The 17975-nt window shown below is 49.4% G+C and overlaps 1 protein-coding gene across 16 annotated transcripts in view; it reads left to right on the forward strand.

The window, feature by feature from the left end:
• The first annotated feature begins 1376 nt into the window (after positions 1-1376).
• pomt2 (protein-O-mannosyltransferase 2) overlaps positions 1377-17975 on the forward strand; it is a 259016-nt gene continuing 242417 nt past the window's right edge. For 7 of the 16 annotated variants that reach the window (XM_072567940.1, XM_072567927.1, XM_072567936.1 and 4 more), the window contains exon 1: positions 1378-1673. In XM_072567940.1, the coding sequence (XP_072424041.1) occupies positions 1486-1673 (188 nt within the window). In that variant the 5' untranslated portion in view covers positions 1378-1485. Of the gene's footprint in view, positions 1674-2288; positions 2625-3349; positions 3569-17975 lie in introns of those variants that run through there. The other 9 variants (XM_072567928.1, XM_072567935.1, XR_011960401.1 and 6 more) reach the window with 6 other exon arrangements.

The following is a 17975-nucleotide window of genomic DNA, read 5'->3' on the forward strand; positions in this document are numbered from 1 at the left end:
CTGGGTCAGTGTCATGTGTAAACAAATTCTGGATTAGTGGTGTTGGAAAAGCACAGCAGTTCAGGCAGCATCCGAGGGTCAGGAAAATTGACGTGTTTTGCCCGAAACGTCGATTTCGAAGCTCCTCGGATGCTGCCTGAACTGGTGTGCTTTTCTAGCACCACAAATCCAGAATCTGGTTTCCAGCATCTGCAGTCATTGCTTAAAACCTCATGTGTAATCAAAGGGGACTTGGTGTATCAGCCTTGAGTGCAGTTGTTAGTGTTTATGGAAAAAGACAACTATTGGCCAAAAATAAAGAATCTTGAAAACTGATTTTAATAAGACAGAGTTGAACAATGTGAACTGAGGGCAGCTACTGGCAGGCAGTGAGATATATTGCAATCAGTTCCAGTGAATGTAAAGCCCAGGGTAACCCCTTCTCTCCTCCCCTTTCCCGCCCCCGGCTGCCCGCACTCACCACACATGCCCAGGCCCTGCCAGTAGGTAGAAGCGGCTGAGGAAGGACAAAGCTGTAACCAGCAACAGAAGGCTCCGAGCACCAAACCCGGGCTGGTTAGGGAGCGTGGTTTCATGCTCGGGGCCTTCTCTCACTAGTCACAGCTTTGCCTTTCCTTAGCCGCTTCTACCAACTGGCAAAGCGAGGAGTGCCACGGTGGCTCAGTTGTTGGCACTGCTACCTCACAGCACCAGGGACTCTGGTTTGATTCCAACTTCAGGTGACTGTGCAAACTCCACAGAGATTTTCTCCCTGTGTCTTGCTCCGGGTGCTCCAGTTATGTTCAAGTCAGGGTTAATTGGCCATGCTTAATCACCCATAGTGTTAGGTGCATTAATCAGGGGTAAATATAGGGAAAGGGAATGTGTCTGGGTGGGTTACTCTTTGGAGGGTCAGTGTCTACTTGTTGGGCCGAAGGGCCTGTTCCAAACTGTCGGGAATCTAATCTAATGTAAAGTGAAGAAGCGAAGGAGCAACCAGGAGAGAGAAGGGAACCACAGTAATGGATCTATCTTCCGCCGCTGATTGGTGGAGACCCCTCTCACCAGATGCTGATTTATTGGTTGGCACAAAATCATAAATTGATCCAAAACCTCAGCAAGTGCACGCCAGCGGCTGCTGATTGGTGCAGCGTCACGCCAGCGGCTGCTGATTGGTGCAGCGTCACGCCAGCGGCTGCTGATTGGTGCAGCGTCACGCCAGCGGCTGCTGATTGGTGCAGCGTCACGCCAGCGGCTGCTGATTGGTGCAACGTCACACCGGCGGCTGCTGATTGGTGCAGCGTCACGCCAGCGGCTGCTGATTGATGGATCGTCACGCCAGCGGCTGCTGATTGATGGATCGTCACGCCGGCGGCTGCTGATTGGTGGGGTGGAGCGTCACGCCGGCGGCTGCTGAGCCTACCTTTCCCCTCCCCCCCCCACGCTGTATGGTCCGGTTGCCCTGGAGACGGGGCCTGTGGCCGGGTTGGAACCGGAGGTTTTGGGATGTTTGCTCTCGAGCGGAGCCGGTGTTTGAGCCGCCGCAGGGCCCAGTACCTGGCAGCCGAGCCTTCTGCCCCCATACCCGGGCTGGTTAGGGAGCGCGGCTTCGGTGCTCGGGGCCTTCTGTTGCTGGTTACAGCCTTGTCCTTCCTCAGCCGCTTCTACCGACTGGCGGAGCCTGGGCATGTGTGGTGAGTGCGGGGGGCCGGGGCCGGGGCCGGAGGCGGGGGGCCGGGCCGGGCCGCGCCGGGGGGGGCGGGGCCGGGCCGCGCCGGGGGGGGCGGGGCCGGGCCGCGCCGGGGGGGGCGGGGCCGGGCCGCGCCGGGGGGGGCGGGGCCGGGCCGGGCCGGGGCGGGGGGCCGGGGCCGGAGGCGGGGGGCCGGGGCCGGAGGCGGGGGGCCGGGCCGGGCCGGGCCGGGCCGGGGCCGGAGGCGGGGGGCCGGGCCGGGCCGGGCCGGGCCGGGGCCGGAGGCGGGGGGCCGGGCCGGGCCGGGCCGGGGGGGGCGGGGGCGGGGCGCCGGGGGGGGCGGGGGCGGGGCGCCGGGGGGGCCGGGGGGGGCCGAGGGGGGGGGGCGGGGGGCCGAGGGGGGGGGGCGGGGGGCCGGGCGGGGGGCCGGGCGGCCGGGCGGGGGGGCCGAGGGGGGGGGGCGGGGGGGCCGGGCGGGGGGGGGCGGGGGGGCCGGGGGGGGGGGCCGGGGGGCCGGGCGGGGGGCCGGGCCGGGCCGGGCCGGGCCGGAGGGGGCGGGGGGCCGGAGGGGCTTATCCGGGGATTCGTTACTGTCTGTTTCCCATTTCCACTGAGAGGCCATAAGCCTCAATCTCAACATTAAAGAGATATTGGCGATGGAACACCGAGTATCCACAGCTCGGACATTTCCTCAGGCACAGATCCTGGTGAAGGGGCAGACCTCTGAAAGCTAGTGTTTACACATAATCCTGTTGGACTATAACCTGGTGTGTGACTTTTGTCCACTCCAGTCCAAAACCAGCTCCTCCACATTTATATCAACATTAGATCACTTCTCATTTCAAACTCTCATGGTGAATACTCAGCTACTCACCATACGACAACCCTCTCATCCCAAGGATCAATGTAGTGAATCTCCAATGCAAATACAACTTTATCAGGAATACATTTAAAGGTGATACAGAGCCTCTGTCATTAGCGCTGCTGCCTGATAGTGCCGGGACCTGGGTTCAGTGCTAACCTCAGGTGACTGCCTGTGTGGCCTTTCCAAATTGTGCTTGTGCTTGTGTGGGTTTTCTCCGGGTGGTCCGGTTTCCTCCAAAGGTGTATCAATGGATTGGTGGTAGGAGGTCTAGGGATGGGGTAGGTGGATGACTCTGGGTTGGGTTGCTCTTTGGAGATTTGGTGTTGACTTGTTGGGCTGAATGGCCTTCTCCACAATACACTGTATAATAGGGTTTCTCAGCTTTCCTGGTGACACCACATTCCAGAAAGGAATTTAAAATGTTTTGTGAAGGGGTGACATGATGGCTGAGTGGTGAGCACTGCTGCCTCACGGGACCAGGGACCTGGGTTCAATTCCATCCTCTGGGCAGTGGTGTGGAGTTTGCACGTTCTCCCATTGTGGCTGCGTTGGTTTCCTCCAGGTACTCCAGTTAATAGAGTTCAACCTGGATAAATGTGAAGGTATGCATTTTGGAAGGTCAAACTCGAATGCTGAATATAGGATTAAAGACAGGATTCTTGGCAGTGTGGAGGAACAGAGGGACCTGGGTGTGCAAGTACATAGATCCCTCAAAGTTGCCACCCAAGGGGATCGGGTTGTTAAGAAAACATGTGGTGTTTTGGCTTTCATTTACAGGGTGATCGAGTTTTAAGAGCCACGAGGTTTTGTTTCAGCTCTACAAGACCCTGGTGAGACCACACTTGGAATATTGTGCCCAGTTCTGGTCGCCCTACTATAGGAAAGATACAGAGGCTTTGGAGAGGGCGCAAAGAAGGTTTACCAGAATGCTGCCTGGACTGGAGGGCTTGCCTTATGAAAAAAGGTTGAATAAGCTCGGACTTTCTTCTCTTGAGAGAAGGAGGAAGAGAGGTGACCAGATCGAGGTGTACAAGGTAATGAGAGGAATAAATAGAGTCAATAGCCAGAGACTTTTCCCCAGAACAGGATTGATGGGTAAGGGGTCATAGTTTTAAGATATTAGGGGAAAGGTATAAAGGAGACGTCAGAGGTAAGTTCTTTTTGCAGAGAGTTGTGAATGCATGGAATGTGTTACCAGCTGTGGTGGTGGAAGCAGAGTCATTGGGGACGTTTAAGCCCCTGTTGGACATGCACATGGACAGCAGTGAGTTGAGGGGTGCGTAGGTTAAGTTATTATTTTTTACATTAGGATTAAATCTCGGCAAAACATCATGGGCCAAATGGCCTGTTCTGTGCTGTACTTTTCTATGTTCTATGTTCCAAAACCTTGCACTTCTACATGTCTGATTTTTTTTTTAATATAAGCCTTCTCAACCTGCCCTTCCACTTTGAAAGGTTTATACAAGTTTTTTCACAGGTCGTTCTATTCCTGCACACATTTTAAAATTGTGCCCTTCATTTTCATTGAAACGCAGCAGTGGTACATGATAGTTTGGGTATTTCCGCAGCCATAGATGTGATTCCAGGATGGAATGTTGCCTCCCTCGTGACTGGGAAAGGAAGTCTCTGGAGAACATTTCTTTTTAAAGCGAGGCAAACAACCAGAAGCCATGGTCCATGTTGGTATCAATGGCAGGAAAGTAGTAGGGTTGTTGTAATGGGTGACTTTAGCTTTCTCAATATTGATTGGAATCTCCTTCGAGCAGAAGATTTGAATGGAGCTGTTTTTGTAAGGTGTGCTCAAGAGGGTTTCCTAACGGACAGGCCGATGAGGGGAGAGGCCATTATAGACTTGGTGCTCGGAAACGAGCCAGGCAGGTATCAGATAGAACATAGAACATCGAACAATACAGCACAGAACAGGCCCTTCGGCCCACGATGTTGTGCCGAACTTCTATCCTAGATTAAGCACCCATCCATGTACCTATCCAAATGCCGCTTAAAGGTCGCCAATGAATCTGACTCTACCACTCCCACGGGCAGCGCATTCCATGCCCCCACCACTCTCTGGGTAAAGAACCCACCCCTGACATCTCCCCTATACCTTCCACCCTTCACCTTAAATTTATGTCCCCTTGTAACACTCTGTTGTACCCGGGGAAAAAGTTTCTGACTGTCTACTCTATCTATTCCTCTGATCATCTTATAAACCTCTATCAAGTCACCCCTCATCCTTCGCCGTTCCAACGAGAAAAGGCCGAGAACTCTCAACCTATCCTCGTACGACCTACTCTCCATTCCAGGCAACATCCTGGTAAATCTTCTCTGCACCCTCTCCAAAGCTTCCACATCTTTCCTAAAGTGAGGCGACCAGAACTGCACACAGTACTCCAAATGTGGCCTAACCAGAGTCCTGTACAGCTGCAACATCACCTCACGACTCTTGAATTCAATCCCTCTGCTAATGAACGATAATACTCCATAGGCCTTCTTACAAACTCTATCCACCTGAGTGGCAACCTTCAAAGATCTATGTACATAGACCCCAAGATCCCTCTGTTCCTCCACCTGACCAAGAACCCTACCATTAACCCTGTATTCCGCATTCTTATTTGTTCTTCCAAAATGGACAACCTCACACTTGGCAGGGTTGAACTCCATCTGCCACTCCTCAGCCCAGCTCTGCATCATATCTAAGTCCCTCTGCAGCCGACAACAGCCCTCCTCACTGTCCACAACTCCACCTATCTTTGTATCATCTGCAAATTTACTGACCCACCCTTCGACTCCCTCATCTAAGTCATTAATAAAAATTACAAACAGCAGAGGACCCAGAACTGATCCCTGCGGAACTCCACTTGTAACTGGACTCCATGCTGAATATTTACCATCTACCACCACTCTCTGACTTCGACCAGTTAGCCAGTTTTCTATCCAATTGGCCAAATTTCCCTCTATCCCATGCCTCCTGACTTTCCGCATAAGCCTACCATGGGGAACCTTATCAAATGCCTTACTAAAATCCATGTACACTACATCCACTGCTCTACCCTCATCCACATGCTTGGTCACCTCCTCGAAGAATTCAATAAGATTTGTAAGGCAAGACCTACCCTTCACAAATCCGTGCTGGCTGTCCCTAATCAAGCAGTGTCTTTCCAGATACTCGTAAATCCTATCCCTCAGTACCCTTTCCATTACTTTGCCTACCACAGAAGTAAGACTAACTGGCCTGTAATTCCCGGGGTTATCCCTATTCCCTTTTTTGAACAGGGGCTCAACATTCGCTACTCTCCAGTCCCCTGGTACCACCCCAGTTGCCAGTGAAGACGAGAAGATCATTGCCAACGGTACTGCAATTTCCTCTCTTGCTTCCCACATAATCCTAGGATATATCCCGTCAGGCCCGGGGGACTTGTCTATCCTCAAGTTGTTCAAAATATCCAACACATCTTCCTTCCTAACAGGTATCTCTTCTAGCTTATCAGTCCGTTTCACACTCTCCTCTTCAACAATACGGTCCCTCTCGTTCGTAAATACTGAAGAGAAGTACTTGTTCAAGACCTCTCCTATCTCTTCCGACTCAATACACAGTCTCCCACCACTGTCCTTGATCGGACCTACCCTCGTTCTCGTCATTCTCAGGTTTCTCACATACGCATAGAATGCCTTGGGGTTATCCTTGATCCTATCCGCCAAGGATTTTTCATGCCCTCTCTTAGCTCTCCTAATCCCTTTCTTCAGGTCCCTTCTGGCTATCCTGTATCCCTCCACTGCTCTGTCTGAACCTTGTTTCCTCAACCTTATGTAAGCCTCCTTCTTCCTCTTTACTAGACATTCAACCTCCCTCGTCAACCAAGGCTCCCTCATACGACCATTTCTTTCCTGCCTGATTGGTACATACATATCAAGGACACGTCGTATCTGCTCCTTGAAAAAGTTCCACATTTCCACCACATCCTTCCCTGACAGCCTATGCTCCCAACGTATGCTCCTCAAATCCTGTCTTACAGCATCGTAATTTCCCTTCCCCCAATTGTAAAAACTTCCTTGTTGTGCGCACCTATCTCTCTCCATAACCAAGGTGAAAGTCACAGAATTGTGGTCGCCATCACCAAAATGTTCACCCACTAACAAGCCCACCACTTGTCCTGGTTCATTACCGAGTACCAAATCCAATATGGCCTCCCCTCTGGTTGGACAATCTACATACTGCGTTAGAAAAGCTTCCTGGACACACTGCACAAACACCGCCCCATCCAATCTACTTGATCTAAAGAGCTTCCAATCAATATTTGGGAAGTTGAAGTCGCCCATGACTACGACCCTGTGGCTTCTGCACCTTTCCAAAATCTGTTTCCCAATCTGTTTCTCCACATCTCTGCTGCTATTGGGGGGCCTATAGTAAACACCCAACAAGGTAACTGCACCTTTCCTATTTCTGACTTCAGCCCATACTACCTCCAGAGGCAGATCCCCCTCAAACTTCCTTTCTGCAGCCGTTATACCATTTCTAATTAGCAATGCCACCCCCCCTCCTTTTTTACCACCCTCCCTAATCTTACTGAAACATCTGTAACCAGGAACCTCCAACAGCCATTCCTGTCCCTCATCTATCCATGTTTCCGTGATGGCCACAACATCGTAGTCCCAGGTACCGATCCACGCCTTAAGTTCACCCACCTTATTTCTGATACTCCTTGCATTGAAGTATACGCACTTGAGCCCATCTGTGTCCGCAAGTAGTCCCTGTCAGTGCTACCTTCTCCACAGCCTCCCTACAGTCTTGGACATCCTGACACACAGCTAGCTTACTTGCTGGACTACAAGTCCGGATCCCATCCCCCTGCCAAATTAGTTTAAACCCCCCCCGAAGAGTGCTAGCAAACCTACCCCCCAGGATATTGGTGCCCTTCTGGTTCAGGTGCAACCCGTCCTGTTTATACAGGTCCCACCTTCCCCAGAATGCAGTCCAATTGTCCAAATATCTGAAGCCCTCCCTCCTACACCATCCTTGCAGCCACGTGTTCAACTGCACTCTCTCCCTATTCTTTGCCTCTCTGTCACGTGGCACCGGCAACAACCCAGAGATGACGACTCTGTCTGTCCTAGCTTTTAGCTTCCAGCCTAACTCCTTGAGCTCTTGAATGACCTCCCCACCCCTCTTCCTACCTATGTCGTTGGTGCCAATGTGTACCACGACTTCTGGCTGCACACCCTCCCCCTTAAGGATTCTGAAGACACGGTCCGAGACGTCTCGGACCTAGCACCCGGGAGGCAACAAACCATCCGAGAGTCTCGCCCATGTCCACAGAACCGCCTGTCCGTCCCTCTAACTAGAGAGTCCTCTATAACTAGCGCTCTCCTCTTCTCCCCCTTTCCCTTCTGAATCTCAGAGCCACAGACCCCTTCACTGCAGCTTACACCTGCAAGGCTGTCCCCCCCCAACAGTTTCCAAAGCTGCATACTTATTTTTTAGGGGAACGACCACAGGGGAACCCTGCACTGCCTGCTTCTTCCCCTTCCCACCTCTAACTGTTACCCAGCTACCTCTGTTCTCCGGCGTAACTATGTCCCTGTAGCTTCTATCGATCACCCTCTCAGCCTCTCGAATAATCCTCAGCTCATCCAGCTCCAGTTCCAGTTCCCTAACTCGTTCGGTGAGGATCAGGATCTGACTGCATTTCCTGCACACGAAGTCGGCAGGAGTATCGGTGGTCACCCCTACCTCAAACATCCTGCAGGAGGAACATTCCACCGCCTGCGCTGCCATGACTGTACACTGTCTCCAAAAACAAGAACACTGAGTCAATAACCTGTGGACTTTAAAGTTAGGTTAGAGGAGGAGGGTGGGAGGGAGATCTTGTGGTGGGAGAGCATTTTGGTGATAGTGACCACAACTGCCTCACATTCTACATACCTGTGGAGAAGGAGAGGATTAGGCAAAATGGGAGGATATTTAATTGGGGAAGAGGAAACTATGATGCGATTAGACATGAGTTAGGAAGCATGGACTGGGACCAATTGTTCCATGGTAAAGGCACTATAGACATGTGGAGACTGTTTCAGGAACAGTTGTTGCGAGTGATGAATAAATATGTCCCTCTGAGACAGGCAAGAAGGGGTAAGACAAAGGAACCTTGGATGACGAGAGCGGTGGAGCTTCTCATCAAAAGGAAGAAGGTAGTTTATATAAAGTGGCGGAAACTAGGGTCAAGCTCCGCTCTAGAGGATTACAGGCAGGTGAGGAAGTAGCTCAAAAATGGTCTGAGGAGAGCCAGGAGGGGGCACGAGAAAGGCTTGGCAGAACGGATTAGGGAGAACACAAAGGCATTTTACACTTATGTGAGGAATAAGAGAATGGTCAAAGAAAGAGTAAGGCCGATCAGGAATAGCATAGAGAATTTGTGTGTGGAGTCTGCGGTGCTAGGGGAAGCCCTAAGTCAGGTTTTTGCTTCTGTCTTTACGAAAGAAACGAACTTTGTAGTGAATGAAACCTTTGAAGAGCAGGTGTGCATGCTGGAATGGATAGAGATAGAGGAAGCTGATGTGCTGAAAATTTTGTCAAACATTAAGATTGACAAGTCGCCAGGCCCAGACCAGATTTGTCCTCGGCTGCTTTGGAAAACAAGAAATGCAATTGCTTCGCCACTTGTATCTTTGCATCCTCGCTCTCCACTGGAGTCGTACCTGAGGACTGGAGAGAGGAAAATGTAATTCCTCTCTTCAAGAAAGGAAATAGGGAAATCCCCGGCAATTACAGACCAGTAAGTCTCACGTCTGTCGTCTGCAAGGTGTTAGAAAGGATTCTGAAGGATAGGATTTTTGACCATCTGGAAGAGCTTGGCTTGATTAAATGCAGTCAACATGGCTTTGTGAGGGGCAGGTCATGCCTCACAAACCTTATCAAGTTCTTTGAGGATGTGACTAGAAAAGTTAATGAGGGTCAAAACTGTGGATGTGGTGTATATGGACTTCAGCAAGGCATTTGATAAGGTTCCCCATGGTCGGCTCGTTCAGAAGGTCAGGAGGAATGGGATACAGGGGAACCTAGCTGTCTGGATACAGAATTGGCTGGCCAACAGAAGAACAGCAAGTGGTAGTAGAAGGAAAATATTCTGCCTGGAAGTCAGTAGTGAGTGGTGTTTCACAGGGCTCTGGCCTTGGGCCTCTACTCTTTGTAACTTTTATTAATGACCTGGATGAGGGGATTGAAGAATGGGTCAGCAAGTTTGCAGACGACACAAAGGTTGGAGGTGTTGTTGACAGAATAGAGGGCTGTTGTAGGCTGCATCTGGACATCAACAGGATGCAGAGATGGGCTGAGAGGTGGCAGATGGAGTTCAACCTGGATAAATGCGAGGTGATGCATTTTGGAAGGTCGAATTTGAAAGCTGAGTACAGGATTAAGGATAGGACTCTTGGCAGTGTTGAGGAACAGAGGGATCTTGGTGTGCAGATACATAGATCCCTTAAAATGGCCATCCAAGTGGACAGGGTTGTTAAGAATTTGGATTAGTGGTGCTGGAAGAGCACAGCAGTTCAGGCAGCATCCAAGGAGCAGTAAAATCGACGTTTCGGGCAAAAGCCCTTCAGGAATAAAGGCAGAGAGCCTGAAGCGTGGAGAGATAAACTAGAGGAGGGTGGGGGTGGGGAGAAAGTAGCATGGAGTACAATAGGTGAGTGGGGGAGGGGATGAAGGTGATAGGTCAGGGAGGTGGATGGAGTGGATAGGTGGAAAAGAAGATTGGCAGGAAGGACAAGTCATGGGGACAGTGCTGAGCTGGAAGTTTGGAACTAGGGTGAGGTGGAGGAAGGGGAAATGAGGAAGCTGTTGCAGTCCACATTGATGCCCTGGGGTTGAAGTGTTCCGAGGCAGAAGATGAGGCGTTCTTCCTCCAGGCGTCTGGTGGTGAGGGAGCTGCGGTGAAGGAGGCCCAGGGCCTCCATGTCCTCAGCAGAGTGGGCCTCCTTCACCACCGCTCCCTCACCACCCTCTCACTTTTCTCATTTTCGCCTTCCCCCACCTCACCCTAGTTCCAAACTTCCAGCTCAGCACTGTCGCCATGACTTGTCCTACCTGCCTATCTTCTTTTCCACCTATCCACTCCACCCTCTCCTCCCTGACCTACCACCTTCATCCCCTCCCCCACTCACCCATTGTACTCTCTGCTACTCTCTCCCCACCCCCACCCTCCTCTAGCTTTTCTCGCCACACTTCAGGCTCTCTGCCTTTATTCCTGATGAAGGGCTTTTGCCCAAAACGTCGATTTTGGTGCTCTTTGGATGCTGCCTGAACTGCTGTGCTCTTCCAGCACCACTAATCCACAATCTGGTTTCCAGCATCTGCAGTCATTGTTTTTACCAGGGTTGTTAAGAAAGCATATGGTGTTTTGGCTTTCGTTCACAGGGGGATTGAGTTTAAGAGTTGTGAGATCTTGCTGCAGCTCCATAAAACTTTGGTTAGATCGCACTTGGAATACTGCGTCCATTTCTGGTCGCCCTATTATAGGAAAGATGTGGATGCTTTGGAGAGGGTTCAGAGGTGGTTTGCCAGGATGCTGCCTGGACTGGAGGGCTTATCTTATGAAGAGAGGTTGACTGAGCTCGGATTTTTTTCATTGGAGAGAAAGAGGAGGAGAGGGGACCTAATTGAGGTATACAAGATAATGAGAGGCATAGATAGTTTCTGGCTATCGACTCTATTTCCTCGGGCAGAAATGGCTAACACGAGGGGTCATAGTTTTAAACTGATTGGAGGAATGTATAGAGGGGATGTCAGAGGCGGGTTCTTTACACAGAGAGTTGTGAGAGCATGGAATGCGTTGCCACAGCAGATGTGGAAGCAAGGTCATTGGGGACATTTAAGAGACTGCTGGACATGCGTATGGTCACAGAAATTTGAGGGTGCATACATGAGGATCAATGGTCTGCACAACATCATGGGCTGAAGGGCCTGTACTGTTCTATGTTCAATAAAAGGATGAGGTTCTGATAGCACTTTTAAGAAGCTATGAAAGATGTTATTGAAAAGCAGGACCTGTGCAACAATGTCAAGATTACTTGGGAGGCACAGTGGCTCAGGAGTTAACACTGCCTCACAGTGCCAGAGACCAAGATCGACTCCAACTTTGGGTGACTGACTGTGGAGTTTGCATGTTCTTCCTGTGATTTTCTGCTGGCTGCTCTGGAGTGCAGGATGATGGGCACAGGGTGGGGTGGGAGGGTTTGAGTGGGATGCATTTTGGTGCGTTGGTGTGGACCCGATGAGCCGAATAGCCGACACTGAAGGGATTCCTGATTTGACTTGTTGGGTGCTTGGGAGTGCAAAGTTGCAGGAATGCAAACAAGGGCGAGGTCCTGGAGGACCGGAAAATTGCTAATGTTTTCCCCTTGTCTAAGAAAGGTAGCAGTGACAACTAGGTAATGATAGATTGGTGAGCCTGATGTCAGTGGTAGGGAAGCTGCTGGAGAAGATAGTGAAAATGGGCTTATCAGTGATTGGCAACATGGTTTTGTGCAGGGAAGATCATGCCTTATTAACTTAATAGAATTATTTGAGGAAGTGACAAAGTTGATTGAGGGAAGGACTATAGATGTCATACACATGGACTTCAGTAAAACATTAGATTAGATTAGATTACTTAGTGTGGAAACAGGCCCTTCGGCCCAACAAGTCCACACCGCCCCACCGAAGCGTAACCCACCTATACCCCTACATCTACCCCTTACCTAACACTACGGGCAATTTAGCATTGCCAATTCACCTGACCTGCACATCTTTGTGACTGTGGGAGGAAACCGGAGCACCCGGAGGAAACCCACGCAGACACGGGGAGAACGTGCAAACTCCACACAGTCAGTCGCCTGAGGCGGGAATTGAACCCGGGTCTCTGGCGCTGTGAGGCAGCAGTGCTAACCACTGTGCCACCGTGCCGCCCACTAATTTAATGAGGTTTCCCATGGTAGGCTGACAAGAGAAAGTGATTTCGCATGGGGTCCAGGGTGTACTTGCGAAATGGATTGAGAACTGGCTGGGCAGCAGGAATCATTAGTAGTGGAAGGGAGCATCACAAAATGGAGAACTGTGACCAGTGGTGTCCCACAGGGATCAGTACTGGGACAACTGTTGTTTGTGATATACATAAATGATCTGTTGGAAGCTATATGTGGTTTGATTAGCAAGTTTGCAGATGACACTCTGATTGGTGGAGTAGCAGATTGTAGATAGATTGGAAAGGTGGGCTGAGAAATGGCAGATTGAGTTCAACCTATGCTGGGGAAAATTGATGTACAGAGCGATCTGGGTGTTCAAGTCCATTGTTCCCTGAAGGTGGCAATGCAGGTCAGTAGAGTGATCAAGAAGGCATACGGCATGCCTTCATCAGACGAGGTATGAAGTACAAGAGTTGGCAGGTCATGTTACAGTTGTACAAGAATTTGGTTCGGCCACATTTGGAATACTGCGTATAGTTCTGGTTGCCACATTACCAAAAGGATGTGAATGCTTTGGAGAGAGTGCAGATGAGGTTCACCAGGATCTTGCCTCTTATGGAGGGTGCTAGCTATGAAAAGAAGTTGAGTAGATTAGGATTATTTTCATTAGAAAGAAGGTGGTTGAGAGGGGACCTGATTGAGGTCTACAAAGTCATGAGCGGTATAGACAGGGTGGATAGCAAGAAGGTTTTTCCCAGAGTGGGGGACTCAATTATTCGTGGGTCATGAGCTCAAAGTACGAGGGGAAAAGTTTAAGGGAGCTATGCATGGAAAGTTCTTTATGCAGAGGGTGGTGGGTGCCTGGAATGCATTGCCAGCGGAGGTGGTAGGAACAGAGATGATAGTGTCATTGAAGATGTATCTAGACGGATGCATGAATGGGTAGGAGGCAGAGGGAAACCCGTCCGAAGAAAATAGGCGACAGTCATAGAGATGTCCATCACGCAAACAGACTCTTCGGTCCAACCAGCTCATGCTGACCAGACATCCCAATCCAATCTAGTCCCACCTGCCAGCACTCGGCCCATATCTCGCCAAACCCTTCCTATTCATATACCCATTCAAATGCTTATGAAATGTTGCAATTATACTAGCCTCCTCCACCTTTTTTTTTAAATATGAATCAATGGGATCTTTTTATCAACAATGCCCATAGGTTTGATGCCTTTTGTTTTTCTTGTTAGTGCAAGTATTTTCATTTCATGGATGTACGTTTGCTTGCTGAGCTGAAAGGTTCATTTCCAGACGTTTCGTTAACTTGCTAGGTAACATCTTCAGTGGGTCTCAGGCAAAGTAATGCTGAAAACTCCTGCTTTCAGTTTATGTTTTGGTTTCTTTGGATTGGTGATATCATTTCCTGTGGTGTTGTTATTTCCTGAGGACTGGAGGATTGCAAATGTTGTGCCCTTGTTCAAGAAGGGCAGCAGAGATGACCCAGGTAATTATAGACCAGCGAGCCTTACTTCTGTTGTAGGAAAGGTTTGGAAAGGATTATGAGAGATAAGATTTATAATCATCTAGCAAGCAACAATTTGATTGCAGATAGTCAACATGGTCTCATCAAGGGCAAGTCGTGTGTCACAAACCTCATTGAGTTTTCTGAAATGGTGACCAAGTATGTAGATGAGGATAGGGCAATTGATGTGGTATACATGGACTTCAGTAAAGCCTTTGATAGGTTCCACATGGTAGGCTGATGGAGAAAATGCGGAGGCATGGGATTGAGGGTGATTTAGCAGTTTGGATTAGAAGCTGGCTTTCTGTAAGAAGGCAGCGAGTGATGGTTGATGGAAAACATGCAGCCTGGAGTCCAGTTACTAGTGGTGTGCCACAAGGATCTGTTTTGGGACCACTGCTGTTTGTCATTTTTATAAATGACTTAGACGCAGTCATAGGTGGATGGGTTAGTAAATTTGCAGTCAAGACTAAAGTTGGTGGAGTAGTGGACAGTACTCCTCCATCGCCAGACCATAGCAACACGACAGCTGGAGGAAGAGTGCCTCATCTTCCGCCTAGGAACCCTCCAACCACAAGGGATGAACTCAGATTCCTCCAGTTTCCTCTTTCTCCCCCCCCCCCCCCCCCCCCCCCCCCCCTTGTCTCAGTCTCAACCCTCGCACTCAGCACCACCTTCCTAACCTGCAATCTTCTTCCTGACCTCTCCGCCCCACCCCCACTCCAGCCTATGACCCTCACCTTAACCTCCTTCCACCTATCACATTTCCAACGCCCCTCCCCCAAGTCCCTCCTCCCGACCTTTTATCTTCGCCTGCTTGGCACACTCTCCTCATTCCTGAAGAAGGGCTCATGCCCGAAGCATCGGTTCTCCTGCTCCTTGGATGCTGCTGCACTTTTCCAGCAACACATTTTCAGCTCTGATCTCCAGCATCTGCAGTCCTCACTTTCTCCTAGGAGTAGTGGACAGTTTGGAACAATGTTACAGGTTGCAGGGGGACTTGGATAAACTGCAGAATTGGGCTGAGAGGTGGCAAATGGAGTTCAATGCAGCTAAATGTGAGATGATGCACTTTGGGGAGAATAACAGGAAGGCAGAGTACTGGGTCAATGGAAAGATTCTTGGTAGTGTGGATGTGCAGAGGGATCTTGGAGTCCATGTACATAGATCCCTGAAAGTTGCCTCCCAGGTGAACAGTGCTGTTAAGAAGGCATACGGTGTGTTAGGTTTTATTGGTAGAGGGATTGAGTTCCGGAACCGCAATATCATGCTGCAACTGTACAAAACACTAGTGCGGCCACACTTGGAATATTGTGTACAGTTCTGGTCCCCATATGTCGGGAAGGATGTGGAAGCATTGGAAAAGATGCAGAGGAGATTTACCAGGATGTTGCCTGGAGGGAAGGCCTTTTGAGGAAAGGCTGAGCGACTTGTGACTGTTCTCATTAGAAAGAAGGTGGCTAAGGGGGGATTTGATAAAGACATATAAGATGATTAGATAGGGTAGACAGAGAGAAACTTTTTCCTAGGATGATGACATCAGCTTGTACGAGAGGGCATAATGACAAATTGAGGGGTGATCGTTTTAAGGCAGATGTCAGAGGCAAGTTCTTTACGCAGAGAGTGGTAAGGGCGTGGAATGCCCTGCCTGCCAATGTAGTTAACTCAGCCACATTAAGAAGATTTAAACAATCCTTAGATAAGCACATGGATGATTTTGGGATACTGTGGGGGGACAAGCTGAGAATAGTTGACAGGTCGGCGCAACATTAAGGGCTGTACATTCTGCGCTGTATTGTTCTATGTTCTAAGTCGCTTCCTGTTCCTTTTCTCAGGTGGTAGATGGGGTCTAACTTAATGTGTTAGTTGATAGAGTTCCAGTTGGAATGCCATGTTTCTCGGAGTTCTCATGCGTATCTTTGTTTGGCTTGTCTTCAGATGGATGTGTTGTCCCAGTCGAATGTGGATGTCCTTCCTCATTCATATGTGAGGATACTAGTGAGAGACGGGCATGTCGTTTTGTGGTTAGTTGGTGTTCATGTATCCTGGTGGCTAGTTTTGTGCTTGTTTGTCCAACGTAGTGTTTGTTACAGTTCTTGCATGGTATTTTGTAAATGACATTAGTTTTACTTGTTGTCTGTATAGGGTCTTTCAAGTTCATTAGCTGCTGTTTTTAGTGTGTTGGTGGGTTTGTGGTCTACCATGATGCGAAGGTGTCTGAGTAGTCTGGCAGTGATTTCTGAAATGTCTTTGATGTAAGGGAGAGTAGCTAGGGTTTCTGGGTGTATTTTGTTTGCTTGTTTGGGTTTGTTGCTGAGAAATTGGCAGACTGTGTCCATTGGGTACCCATTCTTTTTGAATACACTTATAGGTGATTTTGTTTGGTGGTGGAGGCTAGTACAATTGCAACACTTAAGAGGCATCTGAATGGGTTTATTAATCGGAAGGGTTTGGAGGGATATGGGCCATGTGCTGGCAGGTGGGACTAGATTGGGTTGGGATATCTGGTCGGTAAGGATGAGTTGGACCGAAGGGTACAGCACGGAAACAGACATCTCTATGACTTCTTCTGGCAGCTCTTTCCACATATGAACCACCCTCTGTGTGAAAACGTTAGCCCTTGGATTTCTTTTATATCTTTCCCCTCTCACCCTAAACCTCTGCCCTCTAGTTCAGGACTCCTCCACCCCAGGGAAAAGATTGTGTCTATTTATCCTATCCATGCCCATCATGATTTTATAAACCTTTGAGGTCACCCCTCAGCCCCCGACGGTCCAGGGAAAACAGCCCCACCCTATTCAATCTCTCCCTATAGCTCAAATCCTCCAACACTGGCAATATTCTTGTAAATCATTTTTGAACCCTTTCAAGTTTCACAACATCCTTCTGAACCAATGTCCTGTACGGCTGCACTATGACCTCTCTACTCCTGCACTCAATACTCTGACCAATAAAGGAAAGCATACCAAATGCCTGCTTCACTCTCCTATCTACCTGCGACTGCACTTTCAAGGAGCTATAAACCTGCACTCCAAGGTCTCTGTTCAGCAACACTCCCTCGGACATTACCATTAAATGTACAAGTCCTGCTAAGGTTTGGTTTCCCAAAATGCACACCTCACATTTATCTGAATTAAACTCCATCTGCCACTTCTCAGCCAATTGGCCCATCTGGTCAAGATCCTGTTGTAATCTGAGGTAACCTTCGCTGTCCATTACACCTCCAAATTTGGTGTCATCTGTAAACTAACTAACTGTACCTTGCATCCAAATCATTTATGTAAATGACAAAAAGTAGAGGTCCCAGCACCGTTGCTTGTGGCACTCCGCTGATCACAAGCCTCCAGTCTGAAAAACAACCCTCCACCCACCACACTCTGTCTACTACCTTTGTGCCAGTTCTGTATCCAAATGGCTGGCTCTCCCTGTATTCCATGACATCCAGCCATGCTAATCAGTCTCCCATGGGGATCCTTGTCCAATGCCTTATTGAAAACTTCATGGTAGATCATGTCTACCACTCTGCCCTTGTCAATCCTCTGTTATTTTTCAAAAAACCCAGTCAAGTTTGTGAGACATGATTTCCCGTGCACAAAGTCATGTTGACTATCCCTAATCAGTCCTTGCCTTTCCAAGTACATGTACATCCTGTCCCTCAGGATTCCCTCCAACACCTTGGCCACCATCGATGTCAAGCTCACTAGTCTATCGTTCCCTGGCTTGTCCTTATCACCTTTTTTAAATAGTGGCACATTAGACAATCTCCAGTCTTTGGGTACCTCACCTGTGACTATCGATGATACAAATATCTCAGCAAGAGGCCTAGCAATCACTTCCCTAGCTTCCCACAAATTTCCAGGGTTCCCCTGATCAGGTCCTGGGGATTTATCCACTTTTATGCATTTCAAGACATCCAGCACTTCCTCCTCTGTAATATGGACATTTGTCAAATTGTCACTATCTATTTCCCTAGATTCTAAACCTTCCAT

The sequence above is a fragment of the Chiloscyllium punctatum genome, chromosome 4, assembly GCF_047496795.1.
Source record: "Chiloscyllium punctatum isolate Juve2018m chromosome 4, sChiPun1.3, whole genome shotgun sequence".
Taxonomy (NCBI): domain Eukaryota; kingdom Metazoa; phylum Chordata; class Chondrichthyes; order Orectolobiformes; family Hemiscylliidae; genus Chiloscyllium; species Chiloscyllium punctatum.